The 23,892-nt window shown below is 45.2% G+C and overlaps 1 protein-coding gene across 2 annotated transcripts in view; it reads left to right on the plus strand.

Annotated features, from left to right (window-relative positions):
- The first annotated feature begins 371 nt into the window (after positions 1-371).
- HSPA12A (heat shock protein family A (Hsp70) member 12A) overlaps positions 372-23,892 on the plus strand; it is a 65,590-nt gene continuing 42,069 nt past the window's right edge. The window contains exons 1-3 of one of the 2 annotated variants that reach the window (XM_066620189.1): positions 372-498; positions 14,779-14,864; positions 18,232-18,359. In XM_066620189.1, coding sequence (XP_066476286.1) covers positions 471-498; positions 14,779-14,864; positions 18,232-18,359 — 242 coding nt within the window. In that variant the 5' untranslated portion in view covers positions 372-470. The remainder of the gene's footprint in view (positions 499-14,778; positions 14,865-18,231; positions 18,360-23,892) is intronic. The other variant, XM_066620190.1, reaches the window with a different exon arrangement.

Here is a 23,892-nt window from a genome sequence, read left to right on the forward strand (position 1 = left end):
TCCTCTTCCAAGCCGGGGATCCTGGCCCGGGCGACCTGGGAGGCTTCCTTTTGAAAGCTCTTTTGTGCTTTTCGCAGTCATCCTCGCGTGCTGGTGGGTGGGCGGGAGAGAGGGAGGCAGGCAGCCCACCCACTCCAAAGGGGAGGGGCGCTGCAGAACCGTGAGCAGCCGGAGCCTTGCAAGGGGAAGAAAGGCTTGTGAGCGCAGGGTCCAAAGCGAAGCCTGCCCTCCGGCTGCCTGCGCCGCCGCCGGCGGTGGGTGGGGAAGGAGGAGGAGGCGGGGGAAGCCGCAGGAGCCTTGGCTGGGTCGCGGTGCGCGGAGGCGACTGCGGCAGGCTTGGCGTGCGCCGAATGGCTCAGGCTGCAGAGTGAGAGCCGAGCAGCGCCGCCCTGCTCACTCCCCTCCCGGCGGATCTGGCCCTCGTGCGTGGCTGAAGGACGGAGCGGAGGCTGCAGCGGGCGCCTCCAGCCATGGCGGGCACCGAAAGCGTCACGGCAGGTAGCGATGCTTGGCGGGGGAGGCGCGGGGGGGGGAAAGGCGGCTTCCCTTCCCCGTGGAAAGGGACGTGCCTCTGCAATGCAGGAGGAGCCCTGCTGCCTCGAATCGTGGCCGGCGGTGGCCCCGGAGCAAGAGCTGGTCTCGGGGCCACGGTCCTCCCTGGGGACCTCAAGCTCTCGCCGGCTCTGCAGCTTCCCTGGGAAAGGGAGGCGTGCCGTGGGCAGAGGGCTCGGGCAAGGCAGGCCTCCATCCACCTTGCCGCAGATCGAGCAGCGATGTGGGGTGCGAGTGAGTGGGCAGTACCTGGACACAGACAGGTGCGGGGCCTCTCCATGCGTGCATGCAGACTAGGGCTGCAGTCCTGTCCCCACTTACCTGGGAGTAAGCCCCGCTGACTATAATGGGACTTACTTCTGAGTAGACATGCATAGGATTGGGCTCGGGTTGCAGTCCTATCCACACTTTCCTGGGAGTAAGCCCCATTGACTATCATGGGACTTCTGAACATACATAGGGTATGTGAGGCTGCAATCCTGTCCACACTTATCTGAGAGTAAGCCCCATTGACTACGAGGGGACTTTCTTCTGAGTAAATGTAGGATTGGGCTTTAGGGCTGCAGTCCGATCCACTTTCCTGGGAGTAATCTCCATTGACTCCAATGGAACTTAAGTAGACAGGCATAGGGTTGGGTCGTACTCCAAGTGGGCAGAGCTCTGTCCAGCTGCACTCACAAGAGAATAGAGTGTGATCTCGGTCTGCACATGTACTGATTGTACATACAACGCAATGCACCCACCCACCTACCTCCTATCATCATATAAACTGCGCGTGAATGCCCGCTGCATTCTATATGCGTACACACTGATGCGTACACGGGGATGCATTGCGTTTTACGTATGTACAATCTGTATGGTATACCCGTAGGGGAAAGTATGTACGCGTGCCTGTTAGAGACCAATGAGGGAGCGTGCTGTGTAGACCCATCTCCGCGTGTATCGCGTTCAGACGTGCAAGTGATGCAGGCTCACCCAGAAGATGGAGGAGAGAACTGCAAAACCGAGCGTGGCTGCTTGTGGAAGAAGCTTTAGGGTTAGTTTGGAGGGGAAAACAAGCACAGACCAAACAGGAGCTTCCTTACGCATGAGCTGACCCGGCTCAGATGCGTGTACCGAGCTGTTAATTGCGACGGAGAGCGGAGGATAATGACCGGCCTTTCATTCGCACAGACTAATTGGGAGGCTCCTGGGCTGGCGAGCCAAGAAACCCTTTGCTCTTCCACTGAGGCGTGTGAGTTGCCCGGGGTTCCAAGTTGGGGAAGCGCAGGCAGGATCATCTGGGCTCGATTTCCTGCCACTTGCTTGCAAGCTCTGCAAGGAAGGGGGCGGAGGCGCTCTGGCCACAGCCTGTCTGCTGCGAAGGCCGGCCAGTCTCTGGGAGAAAAGGGCTGCTGCACCGCATGGGGCGGAGAAGCGCCTGGCGATAGGATCCAGGTGGAAAAATAATGCGGAGGAATCCGAGGCGCCCCTCCCCCGCGGCGTGGCTGGGAAGAGGATGCTCCTCTGCTCTGCGGCGGGGCGGGGCGCCCGGCCAGGGATCACCAGGGCTGGCGATGCAGCGCCTTCCCGGAATCGCAGTGACAGCGAAGGCCGGCCAGGACGCAGCAGCCCTTCCCTTGCCTGTTTCCCTTTGGCAGCTCTGCTCCAGGCCAGGGGAGCCAGGCAGGAGGTGTGAGATCGCCAAGACCTGCCTCTGCTTTGGAGATAAAGCGGAACAAAGTTTTCCACCCATGGCTAATAATTTCCACCTTCAAATAGCATTTGACTCCTAGAGCAGCAAGGAAAACCCAGTGCATGCCCAAGCGGACGGATGCCAGAACACATTGCATCATTGGGTGGGGGAAGGAGACCGTGTGAAATCAAGAGGAAAAAGGGCCACATCTGCTGGAAAAAGCCAATTTGATCTGAACTTTGGCCTGTTGTCTCCACCACCATCTCCTTGTTGTCAATTCCTGCTGCGTTTAAAAATCATTTCTGCCCAAACCCGTTGTATATACGCAGCGGGGATCAAATGTGTCCACCTGTGGGCTGGGCAGAAATGGGTTAATGAAAATAGTGCATGTCATTGAAGATAAAGATTCTGTCTCCAGGTCTCTGAATCCCCAGTTGAACTCTCAGAGTTATTTCGTATTTGGAGGTCTCTCCCGTTTCCATAATATTTGTGGATAATACAGTACTTAATTCCATTTTCATTCCATAGTTTTAGGATTAGTGCCCAGGGGTAGCTCAAGTGTTCTTGCTGCATTGAAAATGTGGCTGTCCCCACCCTACACCTTGTAGTATCTGAGGATACTGATACTGTAGATATCTGAGGATATACTGTACTCAGATATCTGAGGATATACTGTAGTATCTGAGGATACTGAGGATACTGAGGTGGATTATGTTCTGCCTTCCAGGGTTATTCCTATCACATTCCATCTATTAATGGCTGGAGCAAGGAGACTGAAACAGGGAAGGCCATGGGGAATAGAACACACCCTGGTCTTGACTGTGGTGCCCCAAGGTTCTGGAATGGGGGTAATCTTGTGGTCTTTCCAGATCAGGCCAGTACTTCTCTAATTCTCATGCCCCAGTGTCTTTTGGGAGGGGCTGGCGCATGGTGCTCACCATGTTTAAGTGCTAAGAGGATGCACATTCATAAGAACTGTCAAGAACTGAAAATTTTGCCAGTGTACTTTGCTTGATGCTAGCGCATGGGATGTATGGAGGATGATAAATCCTGTACCTTTCAGTCCTGCTTGCTACATAATTCTGTGGAGTGTTGATAATGCAAAGAGAAACTTAACTAGCTGAGAGGCAATTCATCTGTATGCATCCAGTTCATCTGTGTGCATCTGCATAGAGAATCCTTCATAATAAAGTAATTTAAATACAGCACACCTGAAACAGAAAAAAGACAGCATCCATTTGGAAGCGTAGCAAGATTGAAAGTTAAAGGGAGCTGCTTTTTATGTGCACATATTGTGTGTAATTGAATATCTCCTTTTTCAGAGGAACATCATTTTAAACACCTTTTTAATTTTCTTAAATATGCATTTGAAATGCCCCCCCCTTTGACTGTACAGAATTAAAGCATTACAGAGGTAGATATTGAATAATATGAAAAAGAGTAAAGGGGTAATTACTTAACTGAAATATGATGGATGTGGTATTTTCTTTTCCCACATGATTAATGAATCTGCTATAGAATTGATGCAGAAATAAAACTAAGGAGGAACTTTCTTTTATGGTGCCTGTATGGTATGTGATTTAGTAGAACCTCTATTTGTCATATCAGAAATGCTGAAATCTGGATATCCTTACGTATTTTTTTTAAACGTCTGAATAATGATGCTACTTTCTGAAATATTACATTGCAAAGTGAATGGTGATGGGGTCTGTTTCTCTAAGCTGCGCTACAGAGACAGCACTGCCGAAACCAAATGAAAAAGCAAAATGCTGCCCGCATCAGCTATTAATCATGTTTATGGTTCCAGGTCTTACAGCACTGCAGTATTTCCAGCAGAAACCCCAGACAGACAGTAAAACAGCTGTACTGAAGCTTCAGATACTGCTAATCCCCAAATACTGCAGCTGAGTTGGTTTGGGTGGTGTCAGTTTGGCAGAGATGCTTATGGTAGTTGCTCCATCCTGTGACCTTCTGGTCGGTGAAATATAGTGCAGAGATCCAGATTGTTTATAACAAAGACACAGGCAGAACCTTCTATTTGTCCTATCTTGAAATGCCGGAATGTAGTGTGACAGTTTAAGTAATCTCTAATGCTTGTGGCTGGTCTCCATGGTGTAGTGTGGACGGGGACACAGGGGTGGTTGTCCTGGATGCAAAATTCTTAGGGGTGCAAAATTTCAAAAGAAAAAAAGTACCGTACTAATAAATAAATAAATAAATAGTGCGTCCTCCCCCTCACACATAATTTCTTGGTGCTGGTCCTGGGCAGGGTGGTGTCATGCCAGCTGCCGCCAAGATGTTGGTGACTGGTGTGCACCTGATAGCAGTCTGCAGCAACTGCAGCACGAGCACTGAGGTACTTAGGCTTGGGGGCTAGTGCTGGGGGGCTGCTCAATGCCTCTTGCTTGGGAGGTGACTGGGGGCATAGAGCAGGAGAGAGTTGGTGCTGGGGGAAGCGGCGAAGCAAGAGGTGGCAGCAGCCGTCTTTTACAAACAGTTCCTTTTTTTTTCTTTAAAGTGGTGGTGGCCAACATAGCCATTTGTCACCTCTTGCTTCAGGGGCTTGGGAGGGCCAACAGAAGGGGCCTGGTGCTGGGGGGGGGTCGGCATAGCAAGGGTTTTCAGGTTGTGATGTCACTTCCGGGACATCATTTTTAGCCCTGCCTCAGGCTCCAAAATTGTTGGCTATGCCACTGGCTGGTCTTTTAGGGAGTGGGACTCAAGGGTACCTACCACTTTTGCAGCACCCAGCACAGGGCAGGGTTTTGTCTTAGGCCCAAATCCTGTCCATTTTCTCGCCCACCAATGCAGCCACGTCAAGGAGGATTGTGTTGTATCCCATGGGGGAGGGATGATGTGATGGGAGAGGGAAATAAGATAAAGTTTTATTTACCCTATTCCACCCTTTGCCTGGCGCAAATCCTAGGGATCTGAGGAGGCATTGCGAGGATGCATGGCAGGCACAGGATGTTGGCCATGTTGTTGCCACCGATATCCGCCCCCTGCCTGCCCTTAACATGTCCCCAATCTCCTCTCCATTCCACCCATCCCTCACCCCTGCTGCCAGCCTACCTTCACTGGTGGACACGGCAGAGCCTGTTGGTGAGCCTCCAGAACCAGTGCTATTTGTAGCAGTGGTTCTAAATGGCTGGTGATGGCATGTTGAACGCTCTTCTGGAGACCACTTGATGACAGTGGAAGTCTGTTCTGCTGTTGTTAATCCCTTAGCCCGACGGCCCAGTCCTGATTTAGATTGGGCTGTTACAAATGTAGAAAAGAAGCAATCCTTTTGTTTCTGTAAAGTTCTGAAACTCTATTAGTGAGGGTTGATTCATTTTGGAACTAAACCACTTGTAAGAAGGACTACTTGATGATGGTACACAACATTGTCAACTCTACTAACTAGGGTGTCAAAAACTTACAGGCAGGATACTGTCTTTGACTGAAATTCACTTCTCCCTGTTTCCCCAAGTCTACATAGGAGCAGGAATTCTTGTTCACAAAACATCACATGGTAGTCCTTTTCACTTGGGCAGTAGGAAACAGGCCATTGACAGCATTATGCAGGAACTCGAGACAGACAGGACAAAGATTGCTGTACACGGTGAAATATTTTTATGAAGTAAGTGAATCGCTGCTTGAGCATTTGCCCAGGATATGATCAGGCTGTCAATAAAATAATCTTTAAGCTACTTTCTAGGTCTATGATATCTAGTTTAAGGGCCAAATCATGTCCAGTGACAGCACACTGGATGCAGAGCCATCAGCATAGCATCCACTACATCTAGCATGCTATCTGGGGACTGGGCCAGTTGGGAGTCATAAGAAGTGAAATACCTTACCTTACTGGCCATTGCATAGTCCCCTATGGGACTTACCTGCGCTATTTAGCTCTTTTGCTGGCGTAGCTCTGAGGAGCCTGCTGGGGGTGTGTCTGGCCTGAGACGGATGTGGCAGATTCAGAGTGTGATTCTGATTCAGGATGTGGCGGATGCTACTGCTGTGCCAATTTGCTCCATCCCTCCCTGAACCACCCTGATCCTCACCATGATCCATCCTGATCCCTACCCTTCTACCAGCGAAACCTTGCCAGTGGCCGATCTATGCCATGTTGCTGTTGATGCTTGGCTTTCCAGCTGTTGCACCAGCAGCAGTGCTGCATGGACTGTGCCATTGGGGCCCTCATTGCACTGATGTACCTGGCAGTATGCCAGCACATTGGGCCTGTATGATTGGTCCATAATAGTGCAATCCTATGCATGTCTACTCCAGAATGAGTTCCATTTAGTTCATTGGGATTTCCTCAAAGGTAAGGGTGTATAAGATTGCAGCCTAAGGGCCCAATCCTATCCAACTTTCTAGCACCGGTGCAGCAGCGATGCAGCCTGGAGGTAAGGGAACAAATGTTTCCTAACATTGAGGAGGTCTCTGTGACTGCCTCCCCAACAAAGGATGCAGCACACACCCCATTGGCATGGCTGCACCAGCCCTCGAAAATTGGATAGGATTGGGCCTCAGGCTGCAATCCTATATGCATTTTCCTGGAAATAAGCCCCATTGAACACAATGGTACTTACTTCTGAGGAGACATGCAAAGATTTGCACTGTAAGGCTGTTACAGATGCATCCTTGCGTCCAAACCATACCTTGAACATGTTCCCCAGATTCCCATTGTCTGTGAGTTCCTCAGAAAGAAAAAAAAGTAGATGATGGAAAATGGAACGTTGCTTACCCAATTCAGTTAAATGTTCTTACAAAGAATGATTAAAGAGGAATCAAAACGTTTCCACTGAAGACTCAGTAAGACCTCTGTGTTTTAGTTCTATGGTCTTATTATTTTGGTTGATTTCCATTCCATCAGGTTGAAATTATCTTGTACTTTTTACCAGTACTATGCATGCTTACCCTGAGTCTCACTGAATTAATGGGGTTTATGCCCTGATAAGTATGCATAAGACTGCATTTGAGGTAGTTATCAGTGGTGGTTTGTGCAGGGGAGAGGAAGGTAATCTGTGGCTATCAGGCCTCAGCAGCAATCAAGGGAAGGCAGACTTATGTGCATACCAGCAGGTGTTGCTTGGTTGCCATTGAGGCTGTGGCAGTGTCATGCAGGCATGTGGCTGTTGCATGGACATTTGTGCCTCACATGGGGTCCCTCCTTTCATTCACTGTTCAGCTCTGGCAACCACATGCAACCTTCATCTTCAGCATACACGTTACCACTATAATTATTCTCTTGAGTAGTTTAATGTAATGAACTTGAACACTTCCTGGGAAAAGACTGATAACTTCACTGTAAGCATTGATTCTGTAATAAAAATCTTATCTCGAGATCAGTTTTCTCTTTCATTGATATCTTGGCTGCGTGTTATGTACGCAGGTGTCATGCATTCTCAGTCACAGATTGCTCAAAAGTAAAATGTTTTGCTATCATTTAGCCGCAGACTCAATGGGAGGTTACAAGCAGTTTCTGAATACTGTGGAAATGTTGTGCCTAGCTCAGCTGGTGCAACATGTGCTGAACAGCAGGTCTGAGCGTCATCCCAGGTTTGGGAAACCCACAACAGGACGTGCCATGTGTGCCCGGTCATTACTCACAGATATAAGCTGAAATCCAAAGACTCTCTGACAGAGAGGTGTGTGTGTGCATTGCAATTTTTTAATCAGAGTTAACATATCGCTAGTTTCCTCTGCAGAAGTCACAAATTACTCTTTAAATTCCCTTTGAGTTTCAGTAAGTGTAGATATTTGGCATAAGAGGAAGAGAAAATAGAAAGAAAATGTAGGATGTATACACTGGAAGCACTTGCCTTTTGAAAAGCTATTGCAGAAAATCCCCAAACTGCTTTTAAAACTTGGGGTGTTGCCTCCTTCCCTTCTTGTGGCCCAGCCTCTGCTTCCAGGAAGCCCAAGGGCCTCAGGAGTTGAAGCCATTTCCTTCCATAGACTCCCCTTCCTCTCCTGACCACCAATGTGGAAGGTATTTCACCACTCAAATATTAGGAGAGAGATCTGCTATAGAAAGTTACAGAACGAGTATCTTCCTGAGAGTAAATGCCGCTGGACTCATGGCCTAATCCTAATCTGCTTCCCTGCTGACATAACTAGCATTGTGCCAGCAGAGGCTGCTTTACAGCTGTCGCAAAACAGCCTTTACCAACATGCTACAGGTCTACTGGTGGGAAGGCTTCAGTGGCCTCCTGCACACCAGTTGGCCCACGGAGAGCCAGTGGAACAGGTAAACCCATGCAGGGGGTTGGAGGGAGGTAGGGAGGCGGGTTGAATGGGGCAGGAAGGGGTGGGCAGAATGGAGTGATGATGGAGTAAGAGGAGGGCAGATCAGGCCTGGGTGGAGGTGGGGTCTGCGGCAGCACATGCCAAATCCTGACCCCTTCCTAGGCCTGATCTGCCTTCATTGGTCAGTGTGGGCTTGTGCCAGTGACTGAGCTGGTGCATGTCCAAGTTATCCCATAGAAGCTGCTGGGGCTTAGGCAGGATCAATGGGACAAACATCCCTTCACTCCAAGTAGACATCTAGCAGCTGAGAATTCCCTGCGGGATGCTGCAGAAGCTGCACCGGTACCACTGCATCATCGTGTAGGGATTTAAGTAGGATTGGGCTGCTAGTGGGACTTATTTCAGAATAAGCAAGTCCTGAATCTCATAAATTGCATAGGGTGGGCTGCAGTCCACAGTACAGAACAGCCAGTCTTACTTTCCTCTTTCTGTCTCAGATTTTCCCAACTCTGTTTCTATCTCTCTCTAACCACCCACCCCCCGCCATAAACTGCAGCTCAAATTTTTGCAGGTATTAATGTTGAAACAAATCCTTTCTCTACCTGGTTAGGAATCCAGATGCTTTCTTTAACCCTTTGATCTGTCCTGGAAGCTTTTTCTGGCTTATTTGCCTCCTCTGTTTCAAATCTTTGCAGTCTTCTGGAGTGCAGTGAGTACCCACTGGGGGCCCAATCCTATCCAGTTTTCCAGTGCCAGTGCTGCTGTGCCTATAGAGTATGCACTGCATCCTGTGTTGGGAATGCAGTCACAGAAGCCTCCTTAAGGTTTGGGAACATTTGTTCCCTTACCCCAGGGCTGCATTACGGTTGCATTGCGGCTGGAAAGTTGGATAGGATTGGGCTGTAAGGCAATGGTTCTCACAAATTTAGCACCGGGACCCACTTTTTATCTGTCAGGACCCACCAGAAGTGATGTCATGACCAGAAGTGATATCAACAAGCAGGAAAATTTTTCACAATCCTAGGCCTCAGTACTTCCCACACTTAGTCAGGATTAAGTCCCATTTACTATCATTGTTAAAATAATATACATAGTAGCTTGTTAAAAGTACAGGTCTGTAACATTTACCCAAATGCAGTCACATACCATGGTAGCATCAAGTCTTATATATTAAAAATAAAATATTGAAATGAATGGGGACCCACCTGAACTTGGCTTATGCCCCACCTAGTGGGTCCCGATCCATAGTTTGAGAAACACTGCACTAAGGAAACTGCCATCTTCTTTAAGGTGGGCCTGTTTTGATTACGACTTCAGAAATAAAGGAATTTTTTTCTGAGTTTTTTCAAAAAAATAAGTTTTCATTATAGAGAGATAATTGATACCAAAAGGAGCAAGAAGTGGAGTAACTGTATGAAGTTGCAGATACATGCTAACATTTTTTAGAATTATGCCCAGACTTAGGGTTCTATAAACTGAAGAACCAGTTATATATTGAGAGATTAGTGTTTTTATTACCAGATGTATTAATGCATTCAGTACCTGAAGGAAAAACATATAAAGAAGGATCCCTTTTACACTCTTAAGGCTAAAATCCAAGTTCTGGATCATAAAAACAGAAGAGAAAAATTGCACTTGTAGTGTAATCCTGTTCATGTTTTTTCAGAACCAAGACCCTAAGTGTTTAGGTACTTGCTCCTTGTAACTGTGTATCAGATTGCAGCTATCATGTTAAAACTTTCATAAAAATGAAGTTTTATAAAATGTTCCAATATAGAAATAGTATCAAACGAGAAACAAAAAGACAGGGACTAAAAGCAGCATAAGAACAAAATCTTGCTGGATCAGACCAAAGGCCCATCTACCCCAGCCACCAGATTCCCACAGTGATCTACCCGCTGCTGCTAGGAAGTCCACAAGCAGGCGAGAAGGGCATTCCTCTCTTCCACTGTTGTGGTATTCAGGGCACACTGGTTTTAAACCTGGAGGTAACATATACAATAGCTCTCAAGTGTAGTGTCTAATACTAGGCCTGTCCTCCATGAGTATGTGTGATCTCTTTTAACACTAAGCAAATGTGGCCATCTCCCCATCTTGTGGCACCCAATTTCATAATTAATTACGCACTACATGAAGAAGTATTTATTCTCTTCTGTTCTGAATCTCCCCCTCCCATTAGCTTCATTGGATGACCCTTCAAGTGTTCAAGTGTTGAGAGAAAGAGAGAAACATTTTCTTTAGTCACCTTCAGTGCATACACATAGTGCATATTTTTTAATAAGCCTCGTTCATGGGTCTGTCTCTTTCACAGTGGGGTAGCTATGCTGGGGTGCCTTGCCCCTCCCCCCTGCAGTGATCCAGAGGTTTTGTTGGGCTCTCTGCTGGGGGAGTGCACAGCATTCACCACCCAAATGTTCAGAGCAATGAGCAGAGCACTGAAGGGCCCTCCTGCCTGCCCATAACTCCGTTTGGCTCCAAATCAGAGCCGTTCCTGAAGGGGCGGGTGAGATGATGATGCAGAGGGGCTCATATGCAGATGAGGTTGCATTTTCTCTGTTTCCTTCTCTATAATACTAAACTATATTCTATTTTAACATGTGAGTATTCCATTGATGATTTCACTAAATTGTGAACCATTACCCTGGGTAAGATAATCTGCATGCAGCTTTGCTGGTAAGATCACAGCATTTTTCACATCATTTACTTTTCCCCAAAATATCTCTCCAAGTTTCCTTTCTTCCTAATAGCAAATTCACCACTGAGATTTTACTTTATTATAAAATGTTCATAGGCAAATTGCTGCATCATGGTGTATGATGCATCATGGTGTATGATGCAGCAAGTCTGATGTTACAAACATTTGCAAGGAAGGTGTGATTAAAGACTGAGGAAAAAATGCAAAGCAAGGAAGTTGTTTTAGCATCGATTGACTTGATAATCCCTGAAAGAAAGATGATGGTGCCTGCACTGCCCAGGAAAGAGAAAACCTCTAGAAACATCAGGAATCCTGAATCTGTGATCTATAAGGAGTTGGAATTTGGTCTCAATCAGAAATATAAAGAAAAACCGATCTGGAGGTCAGAATTCATCTTCAGTTCTTGCTGGATAATAGAGCAGCAGCAGAGTGTAGGAAAGGTGAGAAGAAGACTTCCCTCATGATCTTTCCAGTGCTGGGCTGAAGAGTTCTTCTCTGCTTTGCATTGCACTTTGTTATACCATATAACTCTGTCATTGAAGGAACAGGACACAGTGGAGCTATCTATGTTTATGTACAAATATATCTCAGTTTGTGCAGTAAGGCATATGGCCCAATCCTATCCTCACTCCTGCTGCTGGAACTAGCACCGTAATACACTTTGTAAGTGTAGGAGTTTGTGTCACCAGCAGGAAGCCTTGCGCTGGTCCGCAGGTGACTGTGGAAGGAACACCACACACCAGGGCAGATAAGGTCTGCACTGGGTAGCAGAAGGACTGAAGAAGGGTGGCAATGGGGTGGACTGGGCCAGGGAGGGGGTGGAATTGGTGGTGCTGGTGCACACGATATCCTATCAACTTACAGAGATGAAATCTGGGAACACTTATCTACTTGGACTTGCACTGGTGATTTAGTAGCTACAGGTCCAAGTAGGCCCATTGCACTGGCTAGCGCTTTCCCCAGGGCAAGGGGACAAATGCCCCATTACATCAGGGAGATCTCCATACTGCAGGTTTCCCCTACAGGATGTATCATAAGCCATTCTGACACCGCTGCACTGGCATGGGAGACTTTTGTTAGGATTGGGCTACCCCAAAGAAACTGATACTATACTGAAGAGCTTCAATAAATGAAATCAAAGTAGTGCAAGACTGCAAGGAAAGTGTCAAACTGAAGAACACATAACCAGAGCAATTACGATATGCATTTTGGAGAGAGCTTTGTGTCTGCCCCTCATAAAGCAGGCGGGAGACTCATTCTCTCTAATGTATAGACAGATAGAAAAAGCTGCCATCATTCTGTGGTACAAAAGAAAAATGACAGTGCTTAGCTGTACCATGTGTAGTTGCAGGACAGGAGGTCTGCTCTGGAGGTCCAGGAACCCATGAGGCCTATGGGCTAATTATATGGACAAGGAAGGTCTCATCTGCAAAATAAGACTAATACTGTACTTATCAACCGGCAGCCCAATCGTGAGCTTCCCAGCAGCCATGGCTACCGCTGCATTCCATGGGGCTGGGAAGCAGTGCCGGGGCTACTTGGGGTAAGGGCACTTATGCTTCCTTACCCCATGTAATGCCCAGGTGGCCCCAGTGGATCTCCTCGAATCTGTGCCCACTATTGAGAAGGCACAGATTCAAGGAGACCCGTCTTCGGTGTCCTGGGCCAGGAGGTAGGATAGGATATGGCAGCAGGATCTGCCGCAATCTCCGCTCCGCACCCCCCTACCCCAGACCACCTCCCTCCCTACCCCAACTTACTGTTCCGCCACCCAGCGCTTTCATGGAGTGCATGGGCTCGCACTGGGCCAGTGCTGACAGTCGCAGGCGTACCTTACGGCACATTTGTGACAGTGCGTGCCAGCGGTGGGCCGACACGAGCCCTTCAGGATCAGGCTCTAAGTCACTTAAGGGCAACCACAATAAAGATGTGTTATAAAGCACTATCAGTGAAGAAGGCTATGTATGTTGGTAGTGTAGTGATAACACGGTTTTCATAGGAGCCAAGAGTTATCTTCCTGGGGTTATGCATTGGTAGAATCTCAATGTTATTCCCTCTTAGGCAATTAAACACTAAAAATGCTGTTTTGTATTTTACTGCATAGAGGGTTTGAGGAGACTGAAACAGAGCAGGTAAGAGAAAATCACTATTATAGAGCATTATTCCTTGAATGTAACTGCCCCTTCATAGCACTGTGAGATTTAAGCAGAACCCCCCATTGTTTTGATTATAGGATGTGTGCTCCACAGTGGTGTCCATGGAAACCCAAGAGGAAGGAGCTATATTAGCTAGTCGAGTGAGTGAAACTAGAATGCATTCTATTAAATTGTCTCCTGACAAGCCCAAATCGCCTCCTTCCTTCTCGGAAGGTCTAACAGAAAGTAGTAATTGTCACATAAAGAACAATTTTTTTTACATGGACGTGCAAATATTTGAAATAGTTGTTTGAGCATCTGCCCAGCAAACTACAGTCACTTTCCATCTTCCCAAACTGTTTTATGGGTTGAAATCCTCTTCATGCTTGGAGAGGAATATTAGGAGGGGAGAAGTTCTCAGGTCAAAGTCCTCGAGTTTTGACATCATTTATTGCTGTGTTGCTGTAATCCTCAAGACTTTTCAAAGATGTTTGTGGTTCTAAAGGATTCTGGTAACTTGTGCTTTGTGGCAATAGCCAACTCTGCTCCTCCGAAATTCATGTATACTTCACACTGCTCTATCAGTAGTCTGTATTGGGTAATCACAGTATCGGTTTCGGTGGCTCAATCCTGGTGGATAAAGGGACTCACCTCCACCAACAGACTACCTTCTTTTGTTTTCTGTACTTCCAAATGTTTATTAAAAGTTCTAGACCACAGTCACAGGAAGACTATAACATATCCTAAAGCAAAACAAAACCAGATTTTTCAGCTTGCCCTTGCAAAATTTTCAGAAGGCAATAGAGATTTGACGTGTGTGTTTATGTATGTGTGCAGGTGTGTTATTTTTTAAAAAACCATACCCTGTCATATCTTCTTAATAAATAAGATGCTCAAGGCAGCTCATGTATGAGTCTCAAAGGCTGCAATCCTATACACACTTTCCTGGGAGTAAGCCATATAGAACACAATGGGACTTACTTCTGAGTAGACATGCATAGGATTTTACCCAAAGAAACTGAAGGCTGCTGCAGACTATGCATGCATAGTGCTGTACACAAAATTCAGGAACAAAAAATGGAGCACATCATTTCTTGCATTGTGCTGATTAAAGGATAGGGCTTTGTGCCTTCTATCCCAGTGGCCTACACCATGGCTTCCTCATGAGGAAGCTGCTTGAACCATTCACTAATGAGGTTATACTATATCTCCAAAACTAGACGTGATAGGGCAAAACGGATGCCATTTTGGGAATCAGCACCCCAAATTCATATCAAACCACCATAAAGTTTGGGAAAAGCTTTTCTGATCCTCAATTTTGTAGGCCTGTGTAATTTGTAATTGGAGCAAGCCTGGTGTCTTTATTGCAGTGGGTGCTTTGTCACAATGGACAGACTGGATGTTGTGATCTAACCCCTCGTCTTCATTTGTGTTCCCCTCTGCAGAATATTCAGTTGGCTAAAAGTCTTCCATTTTTTTTTCAGATGCAGTATCAACGGCTGCCTATGCATCTCCAGCTAGAAGTCTGGGAGACCCAGGAATAACACCACTGTCCCCATCACATATTGCGGTGAGAAATATATAGCTTCTAAATATATTTTATATAGTACTGCTATTATTTATCTCCCCCCCCAAAGTGAGGAGTTTCCACTACAGTTCTCTCTGATTGCTTGTCTTGGCTCATTCCCGCCTCCTCCCTGCCTTCCCCACACAGCCCCCAGATCCCTGCAACAGCCGAGCTCAGCCGATGCAAACTCACCATCCCCAGAGCTTGCATCAGCACAGGGAGGCCAGCACATGTCTGTGTGCTAGCCTTTCTTCCCCCGGAGTGACTCAAAAGTGCTTGATGGCACTTTTGTGACACTCCCTGCCTGGCACAAGGGACTTGCGTCAGCCCAGGGTGCAGTTTGGATTGCATTCTCAGTGGGGCAACTCAAACCTGTGCAAACTCAGTTGCTGGCACAAGTCTGCTTTCCCCCATGCTAGTAGATCTGGCCCATGAAGGGAGATAAGATGCGGTGTGCACCAGTGCCGTCAATCCCACCCCTTCCATGCTCAATCCAACCCTCGCCCCATCACCACCCTCTCCCATTCTACCCCTGCCCAATTTTCCCTCACCCCTGCAATGCTTAACATGGAACTCACTGAATCTGGCACACGCTGCTCCTTGTGCTGGCCCGTTTGGGTTGGTGTGAGCCTTCCCACCAGGCTGGGACTGCTATACTGTCGCAAAGTGCTTTACTGTACTTTTGCAATGGCTGGCACTATTGCAGCACATGCAGGCTAGGATTGGGTCCTTATTTGCTTTGTTGTGGGACCATGGTAGTGTTTTCTCCCCAGCTAATTCCAGAGTAGTTTATGAAGTCGCATGCTGCAGCAACCTTGCTAAAGCTAAGCAAGATTAGTTCTGGTCAGTACCTGCATGGGTGACTGCATGCAAACAAGCAGTCCTCATAACATACCATTAACCAATAGCCTTCTATGTTGAATGGCAAGTTACTGATTCCAAACAAGAGAAGAGATTCTGCGAAGGAGAAATACTGGGAGAGATCTTTTTCAGTAGTACCCTGGAGCTAAAAATCAAGAAGTTTGCGTCAGTGCTCACCAAGACCTGGAGGGCAATAAGAGACCAATGTGACTGGATACTAAACTGACAGCTTACTTGGCATTACAAGGTAGAGAACATTCTGAGCCTGCAAAAATTCACTGTGTCAGGCTTCATCTGCCACAAGGAATCCCATGTTGACATTTTGTGTGATTTTGTTAATAGGCTTTTACAGTTTCTATGGTGATGGCAAGTAATAGTGTGCTTTTTGCCTCTGGCATATAATGTGGAAATGTTTAATTAATTAATTAAGGTCATTTCTATACCCCTTTTCTATCCTAATACAAAGGTGCCAAAAGTGGTTTACAATCATAATTAGAATAACAATAAAATCAAAGAACAAAATGTAAGAATCAATCTGACAAAACTTTTCTTATGGAAGTTCATTCTACAGAGAGACCTTGTAAAGCTGCTGCTGCTGCTGCTACTTCTTCTTCTGTTACTAATGCCCCCAGGTCTTTTATTATGCAAAATGATTTGCATGTGTTTGCGCAGACTCGCTTCAGACTTGGTGTGAACAGTGGCCTGTTGTGTCTGCCAATAATTTGGATTAGAGCGATGACATTTTGCTATATTTTCACAATGAGAAGCTTGACGAAATCTTGGAACTGAAACTGGCACTCCCCTGAAAGTCAAGCTGAGAGGAGGGATATAATTCTTCATTTAGCTTGTGGTAACCCATTTTGCTGCAAAGAGATCTTGAAAACTTGGAGGCTGGATTCTCCTCAGGCCAGGTACCTTGATTTGCTCAGAAACAGTCAGGTTCCATGCATCAGTCTTGTCCCTTGACACAAAAATCCTCCTGCAACCCAGTCGCCCCTATGTGACACATGGACCCCAACATCAACTGATGGCAGTTTGATACTCCTATAAGGTTAGCAATGGCTCCCTTTTAAGACCTCTGCATTGAAGGTAATACTGTTGTTATATCCTAAGGAGTGTATATCTAATGGGCACAGTCACTTCCCTAAATGCTTAAATCAGTGGTTCCCAAAATCCTACAAGGTCACAGTCCACTGCTATGGTTTTTTCCTGCCATAGCGTGCAGCTGTGTCAAAACAGGCTGAGCTGAATGCTTGGAGGAAGGGAGGGCAGAATGGAAATTTTGGGAGGAGAAAGGAAAATCATTTTCTCTTACCCTTCAGAAAGCCTTCTGCTTGCCAATGGGTCTCTTTGAACTTGTGCCAGTTCTGGCACAGTTCTGGCACAGTTCTGGGAGAAAAAAGGATCATGGGAGCTGCTGCTGGAGGAGATATCTGATGCAAGTCACCCAGGCCAGATGCCACCCCCTTACCTCTGACATGCCCCCAGCTCTTCCCCTGTTCTACTCAGTAACTCCCTTTGCCCCATTACACCCACCCTGCGAACTTACTGGAGTTGGTGGGCCTTCTTTGCTTCACTTTTGTAACCCCAACAAGTTAGAATTTGTGCTAATTAAATTATGACTGTGTGCAATGCAATGGAGCTTTGTTGTGTATACAACATATAGTGCATTTCAAGAATTGTCCGTTTTTTTCATTCACTACTTTTCTGAACCATCAGTGAGTGGTCCATGTAGATCACAGAAATTACAAAGAAGGAACGAGAGTGGCCCTCTCATCCATTCATCAAATTTACAAAATTTAAATATCAGTGCGGCATTGTATTAAGTTCCCATCCATATTACTGTGTGAGCCCTGCTGATATTTAGGAATTACTTATTTAAGTGTTTTTCAAACTATGGATTGGGACCCACTAGGTGGGTCACAAGCCAATTTCAGGTGGGTCCCCAGTCATTTCAATCTGTATTTTATTTGTAATATATTAAATTTGATGCTACCATGCTCTGTGACTGCATTTGAGCAAATGTAACAGATCTGTACTTTTAACAGGTTATGAAGTATATGCTTTTAACAATGATAGTCAATGGGGCTTACTCCTGGGTAAGTGTGGATAGGATTGCAGCCTTTGGGATGTTTGGGGAATGATTTTCAAACAGATCAGCAACTGCTTGGGAAGGTTAGGAGCATTCTTTATTTTAAATAATTTTTTTAAAATTTATACTTATTGTAAACTTTTAATTTACTTAGATTTGATTTTGTCATATGGGGAGTGTTAAAAATTTTCCTGCTTGATGATGTCACTTCCGACCATGACATCACTTCCAGGTTAATGCCGTCACTTCCAGTGGTCCCGACAGGTTGTCCCTCTAAAAAGTGGGTCCCTGTGCGGAAATGTTTGAGAACCAACGACTTATTTCATTCTCTCTAATAGTGATGTACTTTGGTGTAAAAGAGAGTCAGTGATGTTCACAACTCCTTGAAATAATCTGTTCTTTTTATGGTTTCATCAGAAGGACTCCGATGCCAATGATGCAGAAGAGGAGTCATTTCTCGTTGTTGTGGCTATTGATTTTGGCACGACTTCCAGCGGCTACGCCTACAGCTTTACCAAGGAACCAGAATGCATTCATGTTATGAGGTAAAAGCCAGCAATGCAGCCTTATGTGTGTGGTGACTGGGATGCCTGTGACTGGCTAGTTATCGCAGTATTTAGACATTTCCTAATGATCAATCAAACATCACTTAGGGAGTTCATCAAGCCGCTAGCAAGGGCTGCTAGGAAAAATGCCATTTCAAGGGCTCACCCCATTTCTTTATGTGACACTTCAAAGGATTGGAACAAGTGCAAAGCAGAGACAGAATTCACTTAGTGGGCATCATTAATAAAACCATATGGAAATCCCTGAAACATGGACTGGAGCCTGGAAATAGTTGAGTAGCTTCGGGAGTGGACATTGCACTTTCTCTGCCGTAACAGTAGATAGCCAAAAGACAGAGTTGTAATACATTTTGCTGGATTTAGGCCCCAGGCATACAACTGCCCAGAGGTTGGTGCTGTAGCTTCTAGTTCAGCAGTTTCCAGGTAACACATGGGGGCTGGTAGGTTCTTCTTAGGTCTTTAGAACCTCAAACCCTTGCCTGGCTCTTCAGTCTAAGCATGTACTTTTATAATTGAAGAAGACCAAACTGCTCTCTGACTGTCTGTGCCCATGTGCTGTTCAGTTATATATATTTTGGTGACTTTGTTTTCTTGTTTAACTCCATTAATTTTACACAAAGAAATAATCTTGTCAGATGAATAATGTCAGATGAAAAGGTGAAAAGTGTTAGTATAGGTCGCACTGAGACAGTTCTTCCATAAACAAGAAAAGAAAGCAGATTTCTAATCCTGATTCCAGAATTATACAAGCGATGGCAAATGTTTTGCTAGAATAAACTTTAACTGGCAAAAATGTCCAAATGTTCAGCTAACCAGCAGTTATGTGCTCAGGAAGTTTATAACATGTAATCTTAGCAATCAATAAATTCAGTGGCTTCTCTTTTATTTCTAAAACAAGAAAGTTTGAAGGGGGAAAAAAGCATCTCATGGTCTAGTTTCATGGATTTAGTAAGTGGAAAGGGTTAAGTATGTAAAACAATATAAATTACAAACTGTGTGACAGCATGTAATGCTGAGGGGTATTATAAACACTATGTTTACATCATGAGTGCAGTTTGCAAGATACTTTCATATATTTTTGCACAGGAAATGGCATTTTTGGCTGCACGGTCCTTGAGAATGTTTACGCAAAAATAGAACCTCCATTTTCTAGCCTTGTCCTTTTTAATTTAAAAGCAGCCTGTCTTATTTCAATCCTGTCAGTATTTTTTAAAAGGTTGTTTCCTTTGCTTTTACTGTTAATACAGCTGCAGAAACAACAGCTGATCAGTGCAGTGGGTTAGACAGACATTTGAGGGTTATGCACTCTGTGCTCTGATGTCCGCATAGTTGGACAAACAGTGGTTCCCAAACTTTTTCAAAGCTCTAGATTCTGCCTGATTTATAAGTGCCAAGGGGTGTGGCTATAATGTTAGTTAGGTTGCAGTGCTCCCCTCCCTCAAGTAACAGCTTGTTTAACCCTTGATGCACATAGCCTAATCTGACCTGTCAGTTTCACAAACCACCAAAAATTGGGTCATGACCTGCAGTTTGGTAACCACTGGTAAGGGATTGGAAGATGCTGAAAGAAGGGAATCAGGGATGAGAGGTTCCTGTAGATGAAATACAAGGAGTGAGTAATGTGAGTTAATTTTATGTTCGTTTAATATATTGTTACTTTAAAAATGTGGGGCTGTTCAAAAATACTTTGGAAAGTGTAACGGAGGACTGTGTTGCGTGATGACAGGTCTGATAGAACATGGATATGGGAAGGTTATGTAACAAAGATTCAGCTATAAAAGTCTACTGAAGTCATAAAAGCCTACTGGTTCAAATAAAAATAAAGTAGACACATACAAGCTTACTGGTCCAAATTAAGTCCTTTTATTTTAGTGATACATACGCTCATGCTTCATTCACTCCTACTGGTATCCTACTGGGACTAGGTGCATGACTGGGCTCATGCTAAGTGATATTTGATTACAAACCAGATTCTGCTGAAAGCATGTCTTTAGACATACCTGTCATATGCTCTGTATTCTCCTTTACTTTCCTGAAACTGTTTAGAAGGGACCATGGTGCAAAGCTGGAGAATTTAATCTGTTCTTACTGCTACAGTTTAACATTATTTTAGTCCCAGCATTATGCAGAGTACTATACTGAGAATAGGTGTAGCTGACAAAGCTACATTTGATGCATAATAACATACATGCATATCAGAGCTACATTAGATGCATAATAAGGGGCAATAAGTGATGGCAAAGGTGTAGTGGGGATGGGGTGAAGGAGCATCAGGTAAGAAGGTGCAGAAGACCAGTATCAAACTGACACTGCTGGGCTGATCAGTCATATAATTGTCATTTTTGCTAGCTGAAGCTCTGGCCCATTGTTTTTAAGCTAAGCGCATCATCGTATAATGAGATTTACATGGATGAATGACTTACTGCATCTTGGTAGAAAGGTATTGAAATTCTGTGATGCTCCTGGTAATATGTATTCTCCAGTACCATAATCACAGACACATGAACCACATTTCCCAATAGGGTTATCTTTACAGTACCTTGTAGACATAAAGGCTAGTGAACTAAAAATGAATTTGCCAAAACCTGACTTTTAATGTTGTTTCTATGTTTGTAATAGCAGAAGGGCAGGAGCAGTCCTGTCCTAGAAAGACAATACAGCAACAAAGGGTACAAGATGCTCTTTCTGTTGGCTGATTACCATAACCTAAAACTCTTCAAAAAAAATTCATGCTGCTAACAACCCAGTCCTATTCCTATCCTCCTCCAGTTCATTGCATACAGCACCACTTACAGAGCATGCACTGCTATGGGCAGGGGTCATTGGGAAGCCTGTCAGAGGTCAATAAAATATTTTCTCCTTACCTCTGTGTAGGCCTCCTGGTGGGCTATGGGTCTCCTTAGACCTACACCAGCTACGTATGCAGCAGGTGTATGTCTGAGGAGAGGAAAGGGATAGGCCTGGACCAGGAAAGAGTGATAAGATCTGGTGTGTGTGACTGCTGCCTAGATCTACTCCTCCTGTCCCTGAATCACCCCCTGATTTGGCCCACTTCCTGCCCCAGTCCTCCCCCAAACCGCCCACAGACCTCCTCTGCATAAACGTGTTTCTGCTAGCAGCTCTGTAATGTGCGATGGTGGTGCAAAGTTTGTGCTGACAGAAGGTGATTTACAGCAGCAGATCTCTAGATCCACTGGTGTAAGTAGCCTGTAAGATTGGGTTGTAACTCACATTCTCTGAGTTAGGCATATTAAGACAACTTGTTTAGCTTTTCTTATTTTTGCATAATATATAGTTTTTTCTCTTAGTTAAAGGGAGAGGCAAAGAGCTAGAGAAGGGAGTCCCAGCTCCTGACTGCTGTAGACAGTGCTTAGCTTCACCCTGTTTCCTGAGATTTTATGAGACTTTGCCTGACTTTCAAGCCTATGTTCTCAACTCTTCAAACCAGAAACGTACAGCCCAGTCCTACCTAACTCCCTGCCCTGATGCATCAGTGCTAGTGAGAGATCCACTGAATCCCACAGGGGAGTTTCAACCTCAGGAGGCAGAGACCATTTGTTTCCTCCTCCAGTGATATCAATGGTGCAAATCCGCATTGATCCATGAAGGTGGATCAGGTCCAATTAAAGGGTTTGGATTAGGCTGGTGTTGCTGCTGCTGAACCCACCCCTTTCACAGACCTGATCTGCCTTCCTCCCCATCCCATCTCCACACTGTTCCACCGACCCACCTATTCTACCTCATCCCCGTCCCAAGCAGTCTTACCTGCCTAGTTTACCTGCTGCTTCTGGTGGCAGCGAGGCTGTGTTTTCCAGCATTGTCGTGTTTGTGACAGCCAGAAAGCGCATTATGCCAGCAGAACGCACACTTAGGATTGTGCCATTAAAAAAAAGAAAGAAAGCTGAGAATCACTGCAAAATGAATTCAGTGTCTGTCTACCTATTTGTGCAACATCTAGCACGACCACAGACTACACATGGCATTGCCTGTGCTTTGAGAGTATTGGGTATCCAATTTGTGCAAGAAATTAAAGGAATTTATGTGTCATTCATATACTAATGTAGCTTTGCAAATCTTAGCTGTAATATCAATGGAATACTGTGTTGCTAACTGAACTGCAGCTCAGAGCTATTCATCCCAAAAAGGGGTCTAATGCAATTTCTGTTTGGAAAAAATAGAGAGCTGTCATAATTATTCAACTGCTAAGTGCACTTTCTATTAGCATAACAGACCATGAATGAGTCAAAATTACAGTCATTAAGGATTCCTGATCAAAACAGTGTCTTTCTTCTTTCCCTGAATATGCAGCTGGTGCGTAGGATTCAACAAGCACCAGTTTCTGCTTAGAGGCTGAACAGAATACAGTGTAGTATTGATGGCATCTTATCTGATTTATTTCCCTGAAGACTAGAGAGCTATATGTGGGCATTCAGTCAAATTTTGAAGGTGGACACACTTAAGGTTTGGCATTTGCCATTGATTTTTGCACATTCCTCTACTTTAGGACCAAATTCTATCCAACTTTCCAACCCTGGTGTAGCCATGCCAGAGGGGTGTGTGCTACATCAGGTGGTGGAAGGATAGTTATGGGGTCTCCACAAGGTAATACAGACTTTGCCAGTATTTCCTCTACTTTAGGGCCAAATTCTATCCAACTTTCCAACCCTGGTGTAGCCGTGCCAGTGGGGTGTGTGCTGCATCAGGTGGTGGAAGGATAGTTATGGGGTCTCCACAAGGTAAGGCAACATTTGTTCGATCACCAAGGGGCTGCATTGCACTTGCACTTGCACTGGCACTGGAAAGTAGGATTTGGCCCTTATTCTCCATGATGTTGTTTAATCTTCTTGTAAAGCTATCTAAACCATTGACCATCACCTCATTTTGCAATGACTTCTTCAGGTTAATTTGTTCATTTGTTTGTTCGTTCAACCTTTATTTGGCATAAGTATTTGGTAAATAAGGTCTCTGAACAGATAACATACTGAGAATAGAGACCTAAGCAATACACAGAGATAGGTAGGTAGGTAGGTAGGTAGGTAGGTAGGTAGGTAGATAGATAGATAGATAGATGTGTGTGTGTGCACACATAAATGTACACACAAATACATACAAACATAACATTATACATACGTGCATATATTATTTAAAAAACAGAAAACAGCCAATTACAGACTTTGCCAGGATGTGATCTACTCAATGGTTACTTGGGACCAATAGCTTGGCTCGGTTCAAGTTACTCAGGTTTAGAAACTGTGCAACTGAAAGTGTTATATGCTCGTTGTCACCCCCAGAAGGTATTGAATTATAGCATTTTCTGAATGCCCTGATTTAGCACTGAGCAAGGGAGAGAGAAATTGATGTCTTAGCGCTTGATATTTAGGACAGCGCAGCATAACGGTTAATTCTCATGCCCTTAGGTGGCCTCACTTCTCACTATGGGAACCCTGGCTTTACCCTTTGAATATTATTGCTTCACTGAGGAGGCACCAAGGTATAGAGATGTCCCTGATTT

The sequence above is a fragment of the Tiliqua scincoides genome, chromosome 3 (assembly GCF_035046505.1).
Source record: "Tiliqua scincoides isolate rTilSci1 chromosome 3, rTilSci1.hap2, whole genome shotgun sequence".
NCBI lineage: Eukaryota > Metazoa > Chordata > Lepidosauria > Squamata > Scincidae > Tiliqua > Tiliqua scincoides.